Source organism: Periplaneta americana, chromosome 7 (assembly GCF_040183065.1).
Source record: "Periplaneta americana isolate PAMFEO1 chromosome 7, P.americana_PAMFEO1_priV1, whole genome shotgun sequence".
Taxonomy (NCBI): Eukaryota; Metazoa; Arthropoda; class Insecta; order Blattodea; family Blattidae; genus Periplaneta; species Periplaneta americana.
Window position 1 is genome coordinate 116,743,702 of NC_091123.1, and position 23,569 is coordinate 116,767,270.

At 35.9% G+C, this 23,569-nt stretch overlaps 1 protein-coding gene across 1 annotated transcript in view; it reads right to left on the reverse strand.

Moving 5' to 3' along the window:
- Nucleotides 1-5,176: 5,176 nt before the first annotated feature.
- Nucleotides 5,177-23,569, reverse strand: part of LOC138703380 (probable glutamate receptor) — a 107,979-nt gene continuing 89,586 nt past the window's right edge. The window contains exons 8-10 of the mRNA XM_069831206.1: nt 22,865-23,082; nt 13,109-13,368; nt 5,177-5,646 (exon numbers count right to left, since the gene is read on the reverse strand). Coding sequence (XP_069687307.1) covers nt 5,274-5,646; nt 13,109-13,368; nt 22,865-23,082 — 851 coding nt within the window. The 3' untranslated portion in view covers nt 5,177-5,273. The remainder of the gene's footprint in view (nt 5,647-13,108; nt 13,369-22,864; nt 23,083-23,569) is intronic.

The window sequence follows — 23,569 nt, forward strand, 5'->3', positions numbered from 1 at the left end:
CCCGGTTTGATTCCCGGTTGGGACGAGTTACCTAGTTGAGATTTTTTCCGTGGTTTTCCCTCAACCCAATATGAGCAAATGCTGGGTAACTATCGGTGTTGGACCCCGGATTCATTTCACCGCCATTATCACCTTCATCTCATTCAGACGTTAAATAACCTAAGCTGTTGATAAAGCGTCGTAAAATAACCCACTAGAAAACAATTAATAGACCTAACCTCAAACTCCTCTGTTTTCAGCAATGTCAGTATCGTACGACGTCATGTTTTAAACAGCTGATAGGGAATTCGATGAGGTGGAGCCGTTACAGTGAATGCACTGCACTTAAAATATCCGTTGCGTGCGATTCGTACGAGGAGTGCGATACGATGTAGTGAACGTTTACCTTTAGTCCGACTTATAGCCCAGATGACATCGTGAATCTGCCGATGACAGGTGGACTCTCCTTCCTGGGCTGTGCAAGTAAGGTCTCATCATCTACTGACGAGCCCGAAGTCCAAAGCCATTAGAACCTAGATCAGCATCGGAAACTCGTACTACCCTCCCAGACATCACTCCGGCCTATTTTTACTATTACAGATGATAGATGAAATGAGGGGGAAGAACAGAGTATTGGTGGAATGAAAGAGGGAAACGGGAGTATCCCGCGAAAAACCTTCTGCAACGTCTGTTTCGTCCACAAATTTAAACCAAACCTGACCGGCGATCGAACCGACCACCTGTATGGAAAGCAAGCGAGCTAGCACTGCAGCCAAAGAGCGGACAAATAAACTACTACTACTACTACTACTACTACTACTACTACTACTACCACCACCACCCACCATTACTACACTACTACTACTACCACCACCACCACCCACCATTACTACACTACTACTACTACCACCACCACCCACCATTACTACACTACTACTACTACTACCACCCACCATTACTACACTACTACTACCACCCACCATTACTACACTACTACTACTACCACCCACCATTACTACACTACTACTACCACCACCACCACCACCACCCGCCATTACTACACTACTACTACTACTACTACTACTACCACCACCACCACCCACCATTACTACACTACTACTACTACTACCACCCACCATTACTACACTACTACTACCACCCACCATTACTACACTACTACTACCACCACCACCACCCACCATTACTACACTACTACTACTACTACTACCACCCACCATTACTACACTACTACTACTACCACCACCACCACCCACCATTACTACACTACTACTACTACCAACACCCACCCACCATTACTACACTACTACTACTACTACCACCCACCATTACTACACTACTACTACTACCACCCACCATTACTACACTACTACTACTACCACCACCACCACCACCCACCTTACTACACTACTACTACTACTACTACTACCACCCACCATTACTACACTACTACTACTACTACTACCACCACCACCACCCACCATTACTACACTACTACTACTACTACTACTACTACTACCACCCACCATTACTACACTACTACTACTACTACCACCACCACTCACCATTATTACACTACTACTACTACTACTACTACTACTACTACCACCACCCACCATTACTACACTACTACTACTACCACCACCCACCATTACACTACTACTACTATTACTACTACTACTACTACTACTACTACTACTACTACTACTACTACCACCACCACCCACCATTACTACACTACTATTACTACTACTATTACCTCCACCATTACTACTACTACTACTACTACTACTACTACTACTACTACTACTACTGCTACCACTACCACCATCATTGCTACTACAACGCTACTACTGTTCTCATTTGTCCTATTCGCAGAAACTGTACATCCTAAATATTTAAATTCGGTCACTGTTCTATAATATCCGAGTCAATCACTATTTTTGCTCTGCGTAGTTCTTTACCTTGCATTGCCATTGCTTTGGTTTTCCCTGTCGCTATGTTCATATTGTATAGCTTTAATATGGTGTTCAATTTACGCACGTTACTTTGTAAATCAACTTCGGATTCCGTTATCAGTACTTGGTCATCTGCGAACAGTATTGTCTTTACTACATTTTTATTTCTGAAGGTTATACCTTTAGGTTGTGTTTCTTGCGATTCTTCTAATACCTTATTTATATACAAATCAAATAGAACTGGTGACAAACCACATCCCTGTCTTAATCCTTGGTTTACTGCAAAGAGACTGCTGATCTCTATTAAGGTTGGTTCACAATAAACCGGAAAAGGAAACGACAACGAGAACGGAAATAATGTTAAAATAAATGTATTTAACTGTGAGTATTTACAACAGTTAATTGAGAATGCTCACATTTAAATACATTTATTTCAACAATATTTCCGTTCTCGTTGTCGTTTCCGTTACCGGTTTATTGTGAACCAGCCTTTATGAAAAACATTACACAGATATAGTTTAAGAGGCAAGATCTATATAAAATAACAAAATTTGACCTAATACGACAATTTTTTTAATCATTAAGTCGCTTCATATATCATCGCCTAGCAGACGAAGAGACGTAACTCCAGAAAATCGATTTTAGACATACTCGTATTTAGGAAATCCATTTTTAGACACACATGTAACAGAAACTAATAATCCATATAAAAGACAGCAATCTATCTGGCTCATTATTGATCTAAGACGGCTCTAATAGCTAATAGGGGATATCTTAGTACGGAAAATGAAATATCAGACTAGTCATTCTTCCTCCAAATTCATTTATATTAATTAAATCATCAAAATTAAATTGATTATCTGATCTTTCCCGGGATAAAAGGCAGTCGGAGTGCGGTGCCAACCACACCACCTCGTTCTAGTGCCGAGGTCAAGAAAACATGGGGCTCTACCTCCATGCCCTCCAAGTGCTTTCATGGCATGTGAAGGAGCTATCTTACCTTTTAAATCATTAAAATCCTCTCATCACACAGATACATTGTCATAATCTTCGTCTGAGCCGTCGACGCTAATCAGTGTAATGTCATCGTAATCATTATCGCCTTCGTCACGTCACCATCAAGTTTATCATTTATCATCACTGTCATATTCACCTTAAAAGTCATGGTCATTTCATGACTAACGTCATTAATCCACATTTTTATGCGAGTTAACGCAAATTAAAAGTAGTCCAATAGAACAAATTTCCCGTGATTTAAATATACAGGTCCAGTAGGTCAGAAATGCTCAGTCGGAGAAAATCTAGCCTTCAAATGCTGTGCAATGGTGACGTAGAATCTCAGAATACCATGTAGGCACATACATGAAGATATTGTATGTCACTATCGCACCTCAATTCAAGGCTAGAATTGCCCCGGTTGGAGCATCACGTTTCTAAATACGAAAATCTCGTTATGTCATATAGTCTATGAATGATATTTTTCATAATAAATTATATATCACATATACCCGTCCCCGGTGATTACGTTTAGCATACTGACCGCTAGCTCTGGGGTTCCTGAGTTTCAACCAGGTCGAGAACTGTGGATTTTAAACAATGACAAAATTGTATGCATTACTTTCTTCTGAAGGAAGTGAAGTTGTCAGAATTATCGTAGATTTACGGCACGTAATATAAATCTTGTCTTTGATGAAGGAGTTCAGGTTAACTCTATCGGCAAATTCTTTCCCACATACAATTTCAACGCCGGATAGCATCTACAGTTAGAGTTCCGTTAAATAAAATGAAACTACATACATACATACATACATACATACATACATAACATATTCCTGCTTTATTAACAGATTTTTACAGACTAATTAATATACTGAGAAAGTGTTTCATCACAAGAGCAGCAAAATGTTATGGATGTTCCTAATATTACTGATCATGCTTTTAGTCAATTTACTTACAGAGTTAACGACGCTGTTCCTTTCATTCTAAATGTCTAAAATCCTCTCCAGTAGATGGTGCTAATGTACTGTACGTGCTGAATTCTTGCCAGGACAAGTAGTTCCCAGTTTCTCCACACATATCGTGTATTGTGCTGGTGGACAGTCTCATTTATTTATGTGAGTAAAGGTGTCCCGTTGAAAAGAAAAAAAAGACAAAAAAAGGTTGCAATGGCGATTGAAGAAGGAGGAAACATTTAGTCCATCAAGAATTAAGAAAATGTTAAAAGCCTGTTTTTTCCAAAGTTTGTTTGGTCTTCCGATTCCTCGTCTTCCTGATAGACATATTCTGCGAGGTATCTTACTACTGGATATTCTCATTATGAGGTCATATGAATTATGTTTCCTATGTTTATCGATAATTGTAGTAATGCTGTCAATATTTAATTACTGACGAATGTTTTCGTTTTATTTTTGTGGTTTTTATAGTTTCTCTCAACGTTCTTGTAAACGTACCCGCTTTCATTAATTCATTCATAGTGTTCTGCCCAAGGACAGGTATTTCACTGCAAACCCAATCTTTCCTATTTTCCGCCTTCCTCTCAGTCTCCGCTTACAATCCACGTATCTTAATATTGTCTATCATGTGATATCTTGAAATTATTCAAATCAGCTTCACAGGGAGCTATACTGAAAGCTAGAGTTTCATGATATTGTAAACATGAGTTTCAGGAATAAAATAAAAAAGAAAGAATATGAAACGTTAAGAAGTTTATGGGTTATGAGGAAACTCTTCATCACTGCACAGTGAACAGCCACCGGTTTGAATTTTGAAATAAAAAGTATAAATAATTATTTTTAAATCGTAAAAATATTTTTTTCATATAGCAGAAGGACAGTGTTTTACACAACCAATTTTCATTATTGTACAAGATACAGTAATGAAGGAAAAAAAAAGTTGATTGTTTCAAAAAATTTTACTGCTATAAGCTGTACCTAATCTCTTAAATATTTAAGAATTCGAATATATTTTAATATTGCTGTACGCTGTTGATTTGTTCTGTATAAATGGTAAATATCTGTTACAATTTAAGCTTGCAGTATCTAGGTTTATGTTCGAAGAAAAATATCTTGTATTCAGTGACTAAATATCTAATTAAAATGACTGAAGTTTAGGCAAATTTTGAGTGTGGCTTTGCGAAGAAGATTACGAGTACCACCTTTCGAAAGAAGTGACTCACTATATTGCAAAAAAGGTCATTTTCAAACATTTACATCGTATTTTATTAGGGTTTGTTGACATGAAAAATAATGCATCTTTGTTGTATGTTAGTCAAACATAATACTATCAGAAATAACAAATGTACAAAGCACTTTTCTACATTTAGTCACGCCAGACGTGGAAGTGTTGTCTCGAATTACTTCTTGAATTATGAGGAAGTAATTTCCAAGGAAAAAGATAAAATATACTCTTCTTTTTAACAGAATTCCTATTTACACTCTGTATTCGTAACATGTTGCGTTGTAACCGAGTCTTGGCGTTCTTAACGTGTCTGTTAGAGTATGAGAACTTTCCGTTCTCTACCAGGAGTATAGTCACTGACACCACGACACTTGATGCCAGAAGAGCAAGAAGGGGTGCGACTGCTTTTAGATCTACGCCCACCATGCTGGTCTTCACTGCATTTTGTCCCAAGAAAGGCCAGTTTTGTATACGCAGTCTATGGATAATGCCACCATCTCGCAGCATCCGCAATCTGAAATAAAATAAGTCATCTGGTTTCATTGGCTGCTAAAGTAAAAATTATTAATGAATAGTCCATTTTTTCTTAACAATTTTCATCTCAAACGACGGTATTGCTCCACTTATATGGCGACAAATGTGAATTTCAGTCTCATAAAAATTAATTGTACTACAATAGACTCTCGACTTATCCGTGCGCTGTATATCCGGATTGCGGATTATCTGTGCATGGCATTACGCTAAAAATAATGGATTAATTATTAATACAAAGTGACAAGAAATCATGAAAAAATATACGAATTCCAATAAGAAAACAAATTAATGATCAGAAGCAGAAAAGTATCAAATATTACTTCAGGACATAAATTATGTGAGTAGGTACTGTACTGGTAAACAACAACTTTACTTTTGTTTCCTATAATCTTAAATTTTAAGTGAATTTTATTCTTACTTGTAAAATGGTATGCACCTACTGTGTGTATTACAGTAAGTATGAAGTTAAATATAGGAGTATTTTTTCAGCAAATGTGCCTATATACACGGTGTAATAAATGTTTCTGTTACAAGTAAGTTTTTATTTGTTTATGTATTTTGTTTACATAAGTGCACAGGAATTTGAGACGACGCTATATTTAAATATTTTATTTAGGTTGATTGTTCTTACAGGTCAACTGATGAATTGTTAAGCTTATAAGTTGAATTAATCTACTTCATATGAATTGTACCATTTTGTATAGCTTAACGAGAATAAGTGTGTAAATTGAACTAATTTGATTGTATATGTTTGTATAGTTTGGCTGATGAATTGTATATGATGTAAATTGTATAGTAGTCTGTATAACTCAACTGATGAATTGTTTATGATTATAAATTGAATTAATCTACTTGATATTAATTGTACAAATTTGTATAGCTTAATGAAAGTATGCTTGTAAATTGAATTAATCTGCTTACTTTGTATTTATATGTTTGTATAGTTTTGGCCGATGAATATTATATGCTTTAAATTGAATAGTAATCTGTATATTTATAGATTGTTTGTGTTTGTAATTTGAAGTAGTTTGCATGATATGTATTATAAATTTCTGTATATCACAACTGATTGAATTGTTTATGCCTTAAATTTAATTAACTTACTTGTTTAGTGTTATACATATAGCTCAACTGATGAATGATCGTTTGCGTTTGTAAATTTCATAATCTCATTGGCTATGTATTGTATATTTTTAGTAGAGCCATCGATGTAGCTCAGTTGGCAAACTCGCTGGGCTGCTGATCCCTAGCTGCGTTCGGGCTTGGGTTGGATCTCCCTTTCATGATCTCATTGTATGGTTTCTTCCGAGGTTATCCCCAGCCGTGGGACTGAAGCCGGATGGTCTATGGCGAGCCCTCGGCATCAACCCCTTTGATTTGATTACCTGGTTGGGTTTTTCCGAGGTTTTCCCCAACCAAAAGGCAAATGCCGGGTAATATTTTGGCGAATCCTCGGACCTCACCTCATCTCACTACATCTCGCCAAAATATTGTAAAAAATTGCACAAAATTGTAAAAATTGTAGAAAATTACTAAATTGTAAAACTGTAAAAATTTGTAGAAATGTTAATTGTAATATTGTAAAACTTTGATTTGTTCCACATCTTAAAGCTTCATTGCCCATGTAAGATCTATGGAATAAAATGAATGAATGAATAATAGTTAGTGTGTTTTCCATTTCGCACAATACATTGTTTCACACGCCTCGCAAAACTCTCGATGAGTTTGAATGCGTCCTTCTGATTTATGTAGTTCCACTTTCTCTGCACGCGGGTCACCAACTCAACACGGTATCTGGGGGCTCGAAATACGCTGTCCTGTAACCTGCTCCATATATGCTCCACAGGATTCAAGTCAGGTGAATGTCTAGGCCACTCAGCCCACACACCGCTGCACTTTTTCTTGATTTCGTTTAGTGAGAATTTTGAAGTGTGAAGCTCTTCGGCCTCACTTCTGCTGTCTGCAATGTCTACGGATCGTCATATGTGAAATGGTTTTGTTCTGCTATTCGTAATTTTCGTAAAAGTTAAGTTCTTGGCCACTGTCCGTGTGCCTATACTAATTTTATCCTTAACCCATTCTCAAATTTTCCTTTCTGTTTGCGATGTCACCTTACTTGGTCATCCTGCCCTCTCTGCGTCCGAAACGAGTTCATTCTCCATTTTTTCCCCATTTCATGACTGTTGTTGAAGACAAATTATATATTTGAGCAATTTCACATACTGATTTTCCAATCCTGAACAAAGCTTAAATATTTGGTCGTGTATGTTCTCGTTTCGTTGAAGACATAGCAACATAAACCATTAAACACACAATTAACTTCGATAATAAGCAATGCACAATGTTATGGGTATTAAAAGTTGGTTCAAAACAATTTTTTGTGCGTGTCCATATCGAACAGAAAACTTTCTGTTACGTACCAGAACTATTTGTTACACATTTCTCATCAATAAGGCAGAATAACTGACCCTTGAAAAATATTTTTATAAGTCGGGTAAAAGAATTCACTCATTTTTGTGGGTAGAGAAGCTACTTTATCAGTTCCAAGACTCTACCGTACAACAATGGCTTCACCTCGTTACTGACTACGTTGTTTCTGATAAGAAGAAATGAACTCGAATACAAATGACAGCTTATAGTTTTCCAGAAGTAGTACTTTTCGCGAAATTTCTCATAGTAGAAAGCAGCATACTCTAGTCAATCACATGATAGCTTGAACCGCTGAAATTCAAAGACTCCGCGAAACAATAATAGAAAAAATATAGAGCGTTTTAATGTGCTATTGTAACAGAAACTCTTGTTATATTGTGTACTATATGGTACATGTAAAATAATAAACTTTCGTATTATCCGTTTTTTCACATTATCCAGGTACCTCTTCCCGGTCATTATCCCAGATAATCGAGAGTATACTAATTACCTAGATGTTGGTGTAATATTAAGAACAAGACTAATTGTTTTCAGTGACCATATTTTTAGACTTTATTTGTTAAAAATTGCTTTTAACTTAATTGTTTACCATTACTTAAAGTTTTAGTGTCTTGCGATCGTTTTATAATTATTATTATGAAGATTCAACGATGGTTTCGGAAGAGATGTAGCTTGATTTTTTTCGTCCACTCTTAGAGAAATATACAAATTAAACATTTTCGGAAGTTGGATCTATTTCGTTGTCAGGTAAAGATTAAATGAAGAGTTGCTCGTTGGGGTCGTTATAATGTCTAAAACTACTGAATCTGGATCAGTCACGTGGATTTAGTCACATGTAACAAACCGAGTGAGTTGAATACTTATTTATTCACCTCAGGATGGAAGTACATCTCACCCTCCAAATACAAATTTTCATATATACTTAAATTTTAATGTAAGAAGCCCGAGCTACAGATCTTCTAAATGGGTAGCAGAATAATAGACTAGTAGTATAATGATGAAGAGGAAATGATGTTTCAATTTTTTAGCATTGTTGAAATATTGTGAGAATATGTACATCATAAGATTTAAGTTTTTCATTTTATTTTTAAAATAAGAAAAGTACAATCATGACAAAGACGCACCATCCGTTAAGTATTTACTCAACAGACCTTTTGAAAACTGCCAAACTGCAACATAAAGATGACCGTCTCTAATTTTATACAGTGGAAGCCCTTAAGTTCGACAGAAATCAAGTTCGATATTCTATAGTTCGACTGCTTACGTATGAGAATTAGACACGGCCTATACGGGCACTAAGATATGTGTTTGCCATTTGAATGGAAATTGGTTCTGTGTCTTGTAGTGATACTTTTGTTACAGGAAATCGGAATATTTTATTGATTAGGACATCCATATTGATCACTGATTTTATATTAATGAACTCTTCTATTTCTATTTGAGAATTGTGCCGTTTGTGAGACGGAACTGCCGAAACCCACTGTGGTACTAGAAGCGCATACACAAGTCTCGGGGTTGGCAGGAGATGCAAGTACTGTATTCGTTGATGGATAACCAATAAGAATTTGTATTCATTTAACCTGCCACACCCACTATCCATATTGGAATGAACTTTCAATTCTGTTTTGTCGAACTTAGGAGAGTCCACTGTACTTACAAAATTTGACTTGAGGAGTAATAATCTATATGCATATTTTGTTTAATAATTTTTGGAATCCTATAATATTGAATGAAATAAGTATCTTTTGGACTTAGTGTAGAGTTTTACTATATTGCTCTTCTGTTGTTATTAACGTTCCCGACAAAACCTTGATTATTTTCGATGATGTACAAATTTTAAAATGTTCCCAATCATTTTTACATCAGTTTTTTTTTTCTTCCATCTGAAAAGTTAGTATTCTATTTTGTAGTGATTGGAACTCTATTATTTCTTTCGCCTGAATATTAGAAAATAGAAGTTCGGTATACTTGAGATAGTACATTGACTTCTTCAAAATTCACGAAAGATTTGAAGATCCTCCAATCTCGTTAACAAATAAGTATATGGAAAGCAAATCTAGCTTTCAGGTAAAGCTCCCTGTGAAGCAGACTTGGATAATTTCAAAGAATAAATTATTCCGGGGCTTTGGCTGAACGCACCAACGCTCTTATTAACTGAGCTACCTGGGATCGATAACCGACCCGTGTAATTATTCAAGTATATGGAAACGTAATAATACTGTTTCTTCATAAAGGAGAATGGAGAAAGTTCCACAACGGAGAACTGCACGCAATGTATTCTTCACCTGACATAATTAGGAATATTAAATCCAGACGTTTGAGATGGGCAGGGCATGTAGCACGTATGGGTGAATCCAGAAATGCATATAGAGTGTTAGTTGGGAGACCAGAGGGAAAAATACCTTTGGGGAGGCCGAGACGTAGATGAGGGGATAATATTAAAATGGATTTGAGGGGGGTGGGATATGTTGATAGAGATTGGATTAATCTTGCACAGGATACGGACCGATGGCGGGCTTATGTGAGGGCGGCAATGAACCTCCGGGTTCCTTAAAAGCCATAAGTAAGTTGTTTGATATGCCATCCTACAAGTTCACACTGGAACACAGATTGTTTATGTATGGATTTAGAGACGAGAAAGTGCAAGCATTACGGGAATAGAACTTTAGCGTGTGAATAACAATTATGTCAAAAGAAATCGGGAATGTGTGAATGCAGACGACCAACACTTTGAACAACTTATGTAATACTGGCTTGTATTCATTATTAAACAAAAATATAATTGTGTGCGTGCTATTATTAATCAATGTTATATGGGTAAAAGTATGCACTAGATTATGGATCGATGATGACGCAGTCAAAGCCGACTGTGCAAACATGTCTGATTAGCGTGTTCCCGGCCGGGAGCTGAGCTGAACGTTCTGCATTTTATTTATGAAGATTGATTAAATGAAATTTCCATGATTATTATTATTATTATTATTATTATTATTATATCTATTTCTTCACTATCATAAGGACATTCACGGTTTGAATCTTAGGGGAATGATGGGTAAAATTTCTATTTTATATATTTTTCAAGCTACGTCCTTGATTGTTTGTACACATAATAACAGTGTGATAGATAATGACGTGATGAAGCTTCATTTCTGTGAGTCAATTAGTTTCTGGGTTATTAACAGAAATGTTCTTAAAAATATGTATATTTCAAAATGGCATGTGTCGCTCAGTTTTTGAGTAAAATGTTTGACTTTTTTTTGCAAGAGCAGTGGCATATTTAGAAAAAAACTTCACGCATCACTCTTGTCACTGAATTTCTTTGTCTGCAGTGAAGGGACCTATAAGAATCCTAAGAAACCATCTCTACACTTAAATAGATTGATCTCTTTCCTATGGCAATCTGCTCACTTAAGTGGGGTCTTGCAACTAGTGCTAAATAGACGATTGTGATCACCTGATAGCAAATATATACTAGGAAATTTTGTGTTTCTCCTGAAATTAATGATGTTTTGTTTAGTCGTTTTCAATTATTTATAATTGTGTTATTTCTGTTTCTTTTCCTTCTTCATTGTTTTCTCTTTTTTTCCATTATAATTGTTTATCTACCATTTACTAAAGAAAAACAATTTTATGGTAAGCTTCGTCTTGTAGGCAGCCTTCACTTGGAGGAAGCTGAAGAAAATATATTCAAAATAATATATGTTTACTACAAAAGGGGACAAATTTGTACATCCACTGCGTACCTAAAAATAGAAACTTTCTATTGCCACTATAAATATTTAAAAACATAAAATTGTTTAATCACACGTTAAAATGTGTTAAAATTTTTAAAAAAGGTATATACCTAGAACAGACGGCCCGTTTCGACGTGATGTTACGTCTTCATCAGTGTCTCCTGAACTCCTGGTGATCTTGAATTCTGCGATGTGAATTTTTCGATTGTATGGGTGGGGGTGTGTTGCTCTTATGGTGGGGGCTGGTTGTTTGTGTGTTATGACGTATCATGGCATCGAATAATGTGTGGGTGTTGAACTGTAATTGTGTATTATAAGTATATGTTGTGGGTGTATTATTGTATGTTTGTATATTTCGTATTGTTCTAAGATGTTTAATTGTGAACTTTTTGGTGTGATGTGTAAAATTTCCATATCTGTTTCTATATTATTGTAGTCATGATTATTGTTGATAATGTGTTCTGCGTAATTTGATGTGATGTAGGGTTTGGTTATAGCTTTAATATGTTCATTATATCTTGCATGAACGGATCTTCCTGTCTGTCATATGTAAAAATGTAGGCAACTATTGCATTTTAGTTTGTAAACTCCAGTTGAATTATATTTATTTGAATGTTTAATGTGATTATTTAGATAGTTCTGTGTCGTGTTATTTGTTTTGTATGCTATCTTGTATTTTGTACTTTTCTGAATGAAGTTGCAATTTTGTGAGTATTGGTATTGTGATATGTTAATGCTATGTATTTATTCTCACTTGGTGTTTGTGTTGGTTTGTTCTGTTTTTGTTTTGCCTTTTTTATTAGTGTGTCTATTATGTTAGGATTATATAAATAATTCATTTTTTATTTCAAAAAGTATTAATTTAATCATAAAACCCAGGAGTTATTCTGTTAACCACAGCGTAACATGCAGTGACAATTTCATGTTCCTAGTATCAAAATTGTAAGAGCCTTTACACATCGAATCGGACGAAATGTGCTGAAAAAATATATGAGAAAACAGCTTGTAAAATATGTAATGGAATTGAAGTTCAAGGATAAAATCATTTATAGGCATAGTGCGTAATTTTTATGCTTTCGAGAGCCGCAGAGCATTGAAACTTGCTCAACATATAAATAAGAGATTTGATTAATTTTTTTACAAGAAAACGACCAAAATTTCACCCGCCACCCCCCTTAATTAATTATCGCGTATAGCCTATAGGCGAGAATTCACATAAAAATAATATCCGTTGATACCCATTTTCCGTTTCAAAGTAGCCCTAATTCTGGTGCTGACCTGTAGCTGAAGAAGTCGATGTAAGGGTTGTTGGCTCTGAAGGCGATGGCCAGGCTGATGGGATATGACTTGTACGGCAGGGGCACGATCGAACAGTTCACTTTCCTAATGAGCGGCAGAACGCTCTCCGGGTAAGCCATGAAAGCGAACTTCATCTTACAGACGCGATGTAATCCGTCCAGTGTAGTCGTCGGAAAGTTTTCTTGATCCAAGAGCATCCTGGAATACACGTCCTTGAATATCCCGACATCTGTGTCGTCCTGAACATAACAGAAACATTACACATCAATATCTTCCATAAGACTTTGCCAACGTAAGAAATAAAAGATTGAAGCGGTGAGATCAATAACCATTCAAATCCATTTACACAAGTTTCGAGAAAAATGCAAAAAAAAAAAAAAAAAAAAAAAAAAAAAAAACAACTTTTTTTTTTTATTTCTTACCTAATTATTATTTTTTGCACGTAATATTTCTGGTTGTTTTAGAGATCAAGACAAAGTAGTACACCAACTTTTAAAGTCGTAACACTTGTGGAAATATCCAAAATTTAATTTCAAATTTGCAAAAAATGAATGACCAGAAGTGGACTTGGTTATTGATCTCACCGCTTCAGTTGAATGATATCCCGATTAGATGATAAAATTAGCTTCATCCTCCCTTAACAAAATTCCTTTTCAACTCGTAATAATTATTAGGGGGAGGCAAATACCGTTAAGTCATGAAAAATTGGTTAAGTTAAATATTTTTTCCCCTCAGCAATGAATAAATCTGAAACCTTGAATGTATCAAATATGAATGAGGTCTCGCCCACCTCATTATATTTTGCTCGACTAGTATGACTAGTCAGTTTGTTTTTATATCATTAAATACGAGAAATATCCGTACCGGCAACGGGAATCGAACCCAGGACCTCTCAGCTGTGCGCGCTGAGTGCTCTCTAACCAACTGAGCTATGCCGGGACCCGATTCACGACGCCGGCCGAACTCCTCTCGTAGTATTGTGTTACGGCCTTACTGCCTGCACTTGAGACGATACACGTCATATATGTACAGGAGCGCATATTACATGACCTTATGGCCATATTCAACAACAGTTTCTTTAAACTGTTAACATCATATATGTATCAAATATGAATGAGGTCTAGCCCACCTCATTATATTTTGCTCGACTAGTATGACTAGTCAGTTTGTTTTTATACCATTAAATATGGCCATAAAGTCATGTAATATGCGCTCCTGTACATATATGACGTGTATCGTCTCAAGTGCAGGCAGTAAGGCCGTAACACGATACTACGAGAGGAGTTCGGCCGGCGTCGTGAATCGGGTCCCGGCATAGCTCAGTTGGTTAGAGAGCACTCAGCGCGCACAGCTGAGAGGTCCTGGGTTCGATTCCCGGTGCCGGTACGGATTTTTCTCGTATTTAATGGTATAAAAACAAACTGACTAGTCATACTAGTCGAGCAAAATATAATGAGGTGGGCGAGACCTCATTCATATTTGATACATATATGATGTTAACAGTTTAAAGAAACTGTTGTTGAATATGGCCATAAAGTCATGTAATATGCGCTCCTGTACATATATGACGTGTATCGTCTCAAGTGCAGGCAGTAAGGCCGTAACACGATACTACGAGAGGAGTTCGGTCGGCGTCGTGAATCGGGTCCCGGCATAGCTCAGTTGGTTAGAGAGCACTCAGCGCGCACAGCTGAGAGGTCCTGGGTTCGATTCCCGGTGCCGGTACGGATTTTTCTCGTATTTAATGATATGAAACCTTGAAGTTTTATATGCTGAATGTACACTACTTTTAAAATTGCAGTCCACACCTGTGGAGTAACGATTAGCGCGTCTGGCAGCGAAACAAGGTGGCCCGGGTTCGATTCCCGGTCGGGATAAGTTATCTGGTTGAGGTTTTTCCGGGGTTTTCCCTCAATCCAGTATCAGCAAATGCTGGGTAACTTTCGATGCTGAACCTTGGACTCATTTCACCGGCATTATCACCTTCATCTCATTCGGACGCTAAATAACCTAAGATGTTGATAAAGCGTCGTAAAATAACCCACTAAAATAAAAAAATTGCAATTGTATAATATTTTAGGATTTAGTGAAACTACAAAATATTTCAGAATGTTTACTGTGATTAAAATATTTATAGTTCTTTAATGGAAATAGGTATGGACACAATATTTGATACAAATATACACTAACTCATAAAGTTTTTAGTCATTGTCTCGTCATTTCATTTCAAGCACTCAATATGGGCACCGCCGGTCACACCCAAAATACTCAAACGGTATTCAAACTCATTCCACACATTTGTCAGCATTTCACTTGTTTGAGTGATGCGTTGACACAATGTCTGCAAATCTGGTACAGGGGTGGCATATACCAAGTTCTTTACCTAGCCCCACAAGAAGAAATCTAATGGAGTTATGTCTTGTGATCTCGGAGGCCATTTGATAGGACCATCCCTCCCGATCCATCGGTTCGAAAAATCTTGATCCAGTTACTATCGTGCGTCAAATGGCCAATGTGGTGGTACTTCGTTCTGTTGAAAAATTATTGGCTAGATTGGAGTATAGCATAATTTATAAGCATATCAAGGTGCATATTAGCATTGACAGTTGCTATTGTGGCACTCTTAGTGAAATGATTCAAATAGAAAATTCCAGAATTGGTTAACTTCCTAACAGCAAGTAACACACAGACATACAAAAATAAAGGAATAATATCTATCTGTAATCACGATAAACATTCTGGGACACTCTGCTTTACCGTTTACACTGTAAATAACTTCCGAGCGGGAGCGACTTCAGTTATCGTTCCTATCTTACCACTCCTGATTTGGAGCGACTTCGTTAGCAGCCATATCTTCTAGTCCTTCCGAACGATCCTCTGCCTACTTCTTCCACTCTTCCCAATCTCTCCCTTTATTTTCCCTCCACTACCATTCTGCCCTTTTTTCCTATCCCCAACTTTTTCTTTTTACCAATGTTTCCTTTGACTCTTCCGTATCCATTGTTTCCCTTATCCTTCTTCTTCATTACATCATATTCCTCGTTATTCTTTACTTTTAATCTTCTTCACCTTGCTTTTCTTTCTCCTTGTTATTTTTTCCTGTTTTCTCTTCGCCCCCCTCTTCTATCGCCATGTAATTAAGGGTACACTCACAAACTAAATCTTCCCATCTTGCTCATAACACTGATTTCCGTATTCTTTAACCAGCTTCAAATCATCTGTTGTATAACTCGCTTGTTTCTAACTGTATTAGCGCTTTCCATTGTCTGCTATCATTTTGTTTTTTACGTTTCCTAAAATGGAAAATAAATAACGAGTGTCTGTGATTTTATAATTAGCAACAGGTTCACGAAATTGAATTATATTTGTTTTATATACGTGACTGATCCAAGAGAAAGGAACATTGTTTTATGTCCAAACTGAGTTGAAGTGATTGGGGGGATTACAAGTGATCGGTTGGAACAAAAGGAAAATCATGATTTGTAAGCCTACTCGTCGAGTTGAAATAAATCCCGTGATTGCCACAAGGGACCGCCTCTCCAAAATTCCTCTACACCCCCACATTCTCGTAATTGATTAACCTTTTGACTTGAGTCATCTGTATTCCTTTCATTAACCCGGTCTTAGTCACAGATGACCCCAGGAGACCACGGGTTTTCAATATGTGGGTCGTAGGGAGTGTAAATTGTGCAAGTTCGTGATGGAATTATTGCATTGCATTTGTTCCTGGAGTGTTACAGAAGTGAGTGCTGCAATAAATCATGACGTTAAGCGCGTAGATATACTGCTCTGACCTTGAGAAAAGAAATACTTGCCCGTGATTACCTTTGTCTTTGAATTGAAATAATAACTTAGTACATAAGGCATTGGATAATTAGATAGACAAATACCTGTAATACGAAATACTATGGTTTTCTATGTACCATAATGTCAACATGCATTGGAAACCTCTGCTATTGCTTTATGGCATAGGTGTCCAAACGCATATAGAACAAGGAGATATTACAAGTCAAGCATGCTCTGCTAAGGTCAACAACTTTCCATATAAAATAGGAAAAACGACCTTAAAGAATATGCGCTGCGGGTTGCTTACGTAAGGGGTTTATCTCGTACGAATTACAATTGAACATCTATGCTTTATAGTACAGTAGAACCCCCGATTATCCGTCACCCTATTAACCGATTGTCGGATTATCCCACTTTTTTTTTTTCTAGCTCCTACATTTTTTTTTTTTTTTTTTTTTTTTTTTTTGTTTGCTACAGAAAAGATATGAAGTACTTTAAGTTCTGTTTCTACAGAAGACTATTACAAGCCTTTACTCTAACTACAAAGTATGTAGTAGAAATGCTTCGCTGTCGGCAACAAACATAATTACTTGTCAAATAATCACTGATTTCTTCGAAAGAAATTCACCAAGAATTTCCATAAACGCGTGTACAATTTATTCATTCCTTATTCCTACTATTCGAGTGGACATACTGTATAACTTGTATGCAAATGTCTTTCACAGTTGTCAAAGAAAACGAATTGTGTTAATTATCAAAAAAATTACAAATAATTGAGAAGTTTGGGAAAGAAGAAATTGTAATTAATAATGCTTCAGACTAGAAAATTGGCGTTACAACTGTACGCGATTTAAGAAAAAATACAACGATAAAAAGTATAAAGTACGTAAATCTACAACACGAGACTTCAAGTATTCCTATCTTTCCGCAGACAATCATCAAACATCAACCCTTGGCCCTTAAGCACCCGTCGTTGACAACCGAACTTCTGATGAGCTCCTGATCCACTACATAGCACGTTAACACAAGACCACAAAGGAAATTACGAAATTATGTATTATGCACTTAATTTATAAACTTTTTTTGTGGTACAGATTATTCGATTTTTTTTCGATTAACCGTTCAGTCCACCCCCTTCATTACTAGGAATAATAGAGGTTCTACTGTATAGAGTGTGGAGGGTGTTAAATGATAGTAACGTAACAGAGTAATTCCTTAAGATGAAAGGACAGTCATTCTAGTTGTCACGGATGTTACTAAGTTGTACTATTTTCAAACTCTATATCGTTACCTTACTTCCAAAACCTCGTAACTCGCTCGGATGTCGATTTTCACTTTTTGCTCGTTTTTGAAAGTATATCCAGAGATTCATTTACCGATAAAGCAGTGAAGCTTAATTTAGTATACTATCGCTAATATTGATCTATTAGGAAGCCACTTAACTTCTCTCTGTCATAAGTTGGTTCCAAAACCTTGTAACTTAATGCAGTAGCGTGTTGCAGTAGCAAACTGTTCGCATATAAGAAGCTGTTTCATTGTTTCTTGTCATTAACTCTTTATTATTTGGAGATTTTCTCAGTAGGAATCGCTTTCCTGAATATGTTACACATAAAATGAGTTGAGATACATGACAAAAACCCACTAAAACGTTTAAAATGAAACCGCTAATAAAGAAGTTTTGAATCGAAGGCTTTATATACGAGATGCATATTTAAGAGGTTTTATTTGAATCGTTTATTATAAAAACACCATAACCGACATTTTTTACAAAATGTGTGTTTTTTTATGCATTGTGATTGCCAGCATGAATTCATATCTTTTGATATAAAAATCTTATACCTAACATGACTGTAACATGTAAAAAATTACACAAGAAATAAACATTTATTGTAAAAAAAAACCCACAACTAACATCAGATATGGTGTTTTTCAAATAAACTAGTCTGCCACATAGCTGACAGCAGCACTGTCACACCCAACAGCTGATTTCAGTCACAGCCGGATCAGTATTTTGTTCTGTCTATTGCTGATTAAGTGTTGCCCTTACTATTATTATCTGTTTTGAGTATTTTGTTACAAGATGGTTAGTGCAAGTGATGAAAATGTTGCTAATGAGGATTATTGAGAACTCGTCTAAGTTCAAGGTAAAACGAGTCACAGCTAACGATGTGATTAACTTCAAAGCTTGGTGGCGAAATTTTATAAACTAACTAGGATGTCTGATTCATTTTATGGCCGTGGTGTACCAAAGGATAAAAAGGTACGTTTTAAAATTTCGAACGTGAATGAGTTTCTTCACTGCAATGAACAAAAAGGTAAAGCTCTTTCTAAAGAGTTCATTGACAACATTGTACCGGCGAAAATATTCACCATTGAATTCCCGAGAAAAGTGTTTGTGCTGAAAATTTACTGTTTGAACTGCCAACAGACCTAGCTTATAACAGCTCGAGACTACCATTCAGTGTTAAAAAATGGAGGACATTAAGAAGATTTTGCAGTACATACCGGATGAAGTGGAAAGATTCTATATGGCCTATCACCAACAAAGATAGTAATGACAGTGGTAGCGAGGACTAGAAAAATAATAAGTTCTGATAAGAAAAATGTCTGTTGCAACAGAAAAAACTTTTTAATTTTTTGTGATTTTATACTGTAGTGTTTACATAGATTACAAAATTTGTTCATACTTACTTTCATTCACTCTGATACTTGGAAAAAGGCAATGCTTTGCTTAGTTTCAGTTTGTTTCTTGGAAACCCCCCCCCCATAACATTCTAATTAATTTAATTTTTTCGGGGACTTTCTATATATTATAAAACACAACTAATGATGAATAAACCTCATATTTAGCAACTAATATCACTTTTTAAATATATTTTGACAATAAAAATTAAATTAATGAAACTAAAGAGTTTTTATTGGTTTCCCAAAAGTTTTGTTTTTGTTACTTGTGGGGTTTTAGAAATAAACTATTCATTTATAAAATGTCCTCATTAAAAATGAATACGGTAACAAACATAATGTTTTAGGCCTTCGAACCCTACTTACTTTAAATAACTTATTAATTTTGATTTAATGACGTTCGCTCAGAAATACTTGTAAAAGGCTTCATACCGAGATCGAAGGAATTTAAATAATCTTGAGGTTTACATTTCACCAGGGTGTGTGCCAATTTGTAAGTTAGCTCGTTATGAACCAAGACCCTTTTCAGTATCACATTTGGATTACGCGTATTTTCGAAATTTCGATGTACTGAATTATTATGGCTCTATTTGGCCTGGTTTTAAATAGGTGATTGTAAGACAACTGATTTCAGATGCATCAGACACAAACAAGATGGCACAATTACAAATTTCAATATAATGATGACTGGGCACCATTATGAAACAGAAAGAAACTTGATAAGAATAAGGGAGATAGTACTGTGACTGTACTTTACAACCAACCTTTGAAAATGAAGTTAAATTTGAATGGAAATTACAGTACGATTATTTAGTCCTGACAGTCGCCGGCAATGTGCGCCTAGGTCAGGCGAGTCCATTTAGTTACGCCAAGGGATGTTTGGGTTAGTCACGCGCTTGCCTTCGGAACGGTCGGATGTCATGCGTGCAATAGAGCGGTATGTTTCCAGTACAGTTAAGCTGTACTGCATTCCTTTACCGACCGTTCGCCCTTATCTCTACTCCGGAGCTCTCCCCACTACTTCTATTACTTCCCCTCTTTCGCTTCGCGTCGCCGAGCAGTCAGGACTAAATAATCGGTCTGTACAAACGATCTTGCCTAAGAATGTTCTTTCTTTCTATGATAATTTGTCCCATTAATTTCTTACTGTGCTGATTGTGCATTACATTTTCAAAAGCACATTTTCAACTTTGAGATATTAATCCAGTTTTAAAGCTCTCAACAGTGCTTTCATTTATAAATAATATTCAAATAGAAAGTGCCCATACGTAAAACTGTAATTAAAAAGTTGTTCATATTAGAGACACCCATTTCAAGGAAAGAGGCGAAAAAATAATTCCTATAAAGACTTGTGATTGGCAGGATAGTGGACATGCTGAAAACACGACATTCTTCTTTTTACACTGTATATTTAAACAAAATTACATTATTGTAGTCATATTGTTACATGCATTCCAAACAATGTGTTATTGTGAAATAAAAATCCAAGAACACGTAACTAACTTTCATTTTACAGAAATGAAAACCTCTTAACTGACCAAAAATGTGGCTCAGAGCAGAAGTTAGCACAAAAAACTCTAAATCAAAAGTGTATAGAATAAATGTTGCATAACTTCGAATTTCTTATCCATTCATCCTTCAAAATAAACTGTTTTTATTCTGTACTGTATAATCTTGTTTGTTCACTTAAAACGTTTTCGAGTTAAGGTGACGATATATAGAAAATGAAATGACTTTTGTCAACTTTTATCATTAGAATCAGTTCAGAAGAGCAGTATTATTTTACACAAAAAAAATTGTTTGAATTAAATTTATTATTATTGAAGAAAATAAAGAAAAGGTTTCGTCACGTATGTTATAAAATTTGTGAACTCTCTTTACACCTTATCAACAAAAAGTGTAAAACTCAGGTCTCTGCCTCAAGCAAAAAGAGATTCAATCTCATAGTGTCCATGTGAAAACTGTGCAAATCTCGTGGCATTCAATTACTTCACAAGAACATAATCGGTAAATATTTTACAGCTGTTTCTTCCATGTCACGGATGTTACACACATTTTTTACGGATGTTACAGATGAGTTAATGTCCTTTATTTTTTCAGTTTCAAAACAACTGTGACATTTCTAAGTCAAAATATTTACATGAACTGTAAAATTGCTAATTGTCATTAACTCAATCTACTTAAATAAATTGCAGAAAGAATATGGTACGTAGTAAAAAGTTCCTTGATCCTGGAGCTCTGGAATTAACAGTGCGCAGGCTCTCAAAATAGTTATTCAACAATAGCTCCTTGATAAACATACATTAATAGCTTATCTCTCTATGAGTAAGTTCTGCAAACTTTAGGGAAGAAAAAGTATCCATTACGTAGCCAAGACCACTTATATCAATGCCCATAAAACTTGTAAAATACTCGTATTTTCCTTTTGAAAATAAAGTATTGGAATACGGTATTTAAAGTTACAGCCTTATCTATGTCATACACTAATGAAAAACAAATATTTCTGAAAAAGACTTTTTCGTAGTAATTCCCAGTTTGCCTGGAATGGCTGAGAAACATAATTTTATTATTCTTTTTTACTAATTTCGGCACCCCAGCCTGAGGCTTATTGTATCTAGATCCACAACTCTACTGAACACATGCACACACTGCAGGACTCCCCCGTTTATTGGGTCAGGGTACCACTGCGGGACATCACACACACTGGAACAATGGATAGACAACTAATCCTCGTGAAGAGGACCGAATTAAATCTTGATTTCACGACCGGGAATCGAACCCGGGCCACCTTGATCAGGAATCCAGCACGCTACCTCGAGACCAAGGAGCGGACTAATTTTTGTTTATTGGAAAATCAACTTACAACCCTAATTGTTAAAACGAATTACAATATTATACTAAATTAATGGCATGTTTATGTTAAGGGACCAGTACGTGGAAATGTGTTCCTACCAGAATGTATATTAAGATTTACTGGTATTTTTTACATGTAAAGTCAATGTAATTAGTTTCTTTCCTTGTAACAATTATATCGAACGGCTGGCGTTACATTTTATACGTTCAGAGTTCCCTTAAAATTCATTGCACTGAATTAGAGGGCTTAAATTCAAAGGACGCTAACTCCAAAATTAAGCTTTTGAATTAAGAGTGGTTTAAGTCACACAAAAATCTTTATAATATAAGAGATCCTAGCCATTAGCGGATGCCGTGGCCTAAGACCTTACGTAATGTTTAATCAGTAGGCTAGTGTTGAAATATTATACTCACTGAAACTGTGTAGAACATCTCAGACTCGGAGACCACTCCAACTTTGTATGAGTTTTCTTTAAGAAGACCCTCCAGATCGCTGAAGGGCAAGTTGGAACTGTAGACGGTGAGCGAAGAGATGAGGGCCGCGGAGTACGCAGCCAGAAGCACCAAGGCGGTGAGGTACGCGGTGATGTACACAAGGCGACATGAAGTGGACCGCGGTGTTATGTCGTGGCCTATCACAACAGATGCAAGCGATGCAAACGTCAGAATTATAAAATATATTTGTTCTGCCATGTAACTTTTTTCATAGTGTTTACGCCTATTCGTTTCTTAGTAGAGATCCATCTTCACACAAATTAGGTAGGGATTCTTTGTTCTGTATATATTCTTTTGACTTAAGGCTATCACGAAGTTATAATTATTTTTTTTAAATTGGGACATTGAAATTTTAATGGCAAGCAGAGTAATTATCTCATTTCTCCATGTTAATTATTATACCAGTGCACTCCATTTAAACCAGATATCCAACTTGAATCATAGTGAAATTTTAATCGCAAGCAGAGTAATTATCTCATGCCTCCATGTTAATTATTATACTAGTGCTCTCCATTTAAACCAGGTACCCAGTTTTGAAGCCGTTAGCCCTGTGAATTTACAGTAAATTTATTTCCCCTATACAAAAATTTTAGATTTTATTAAAATATTAACAGTTTTATTAAG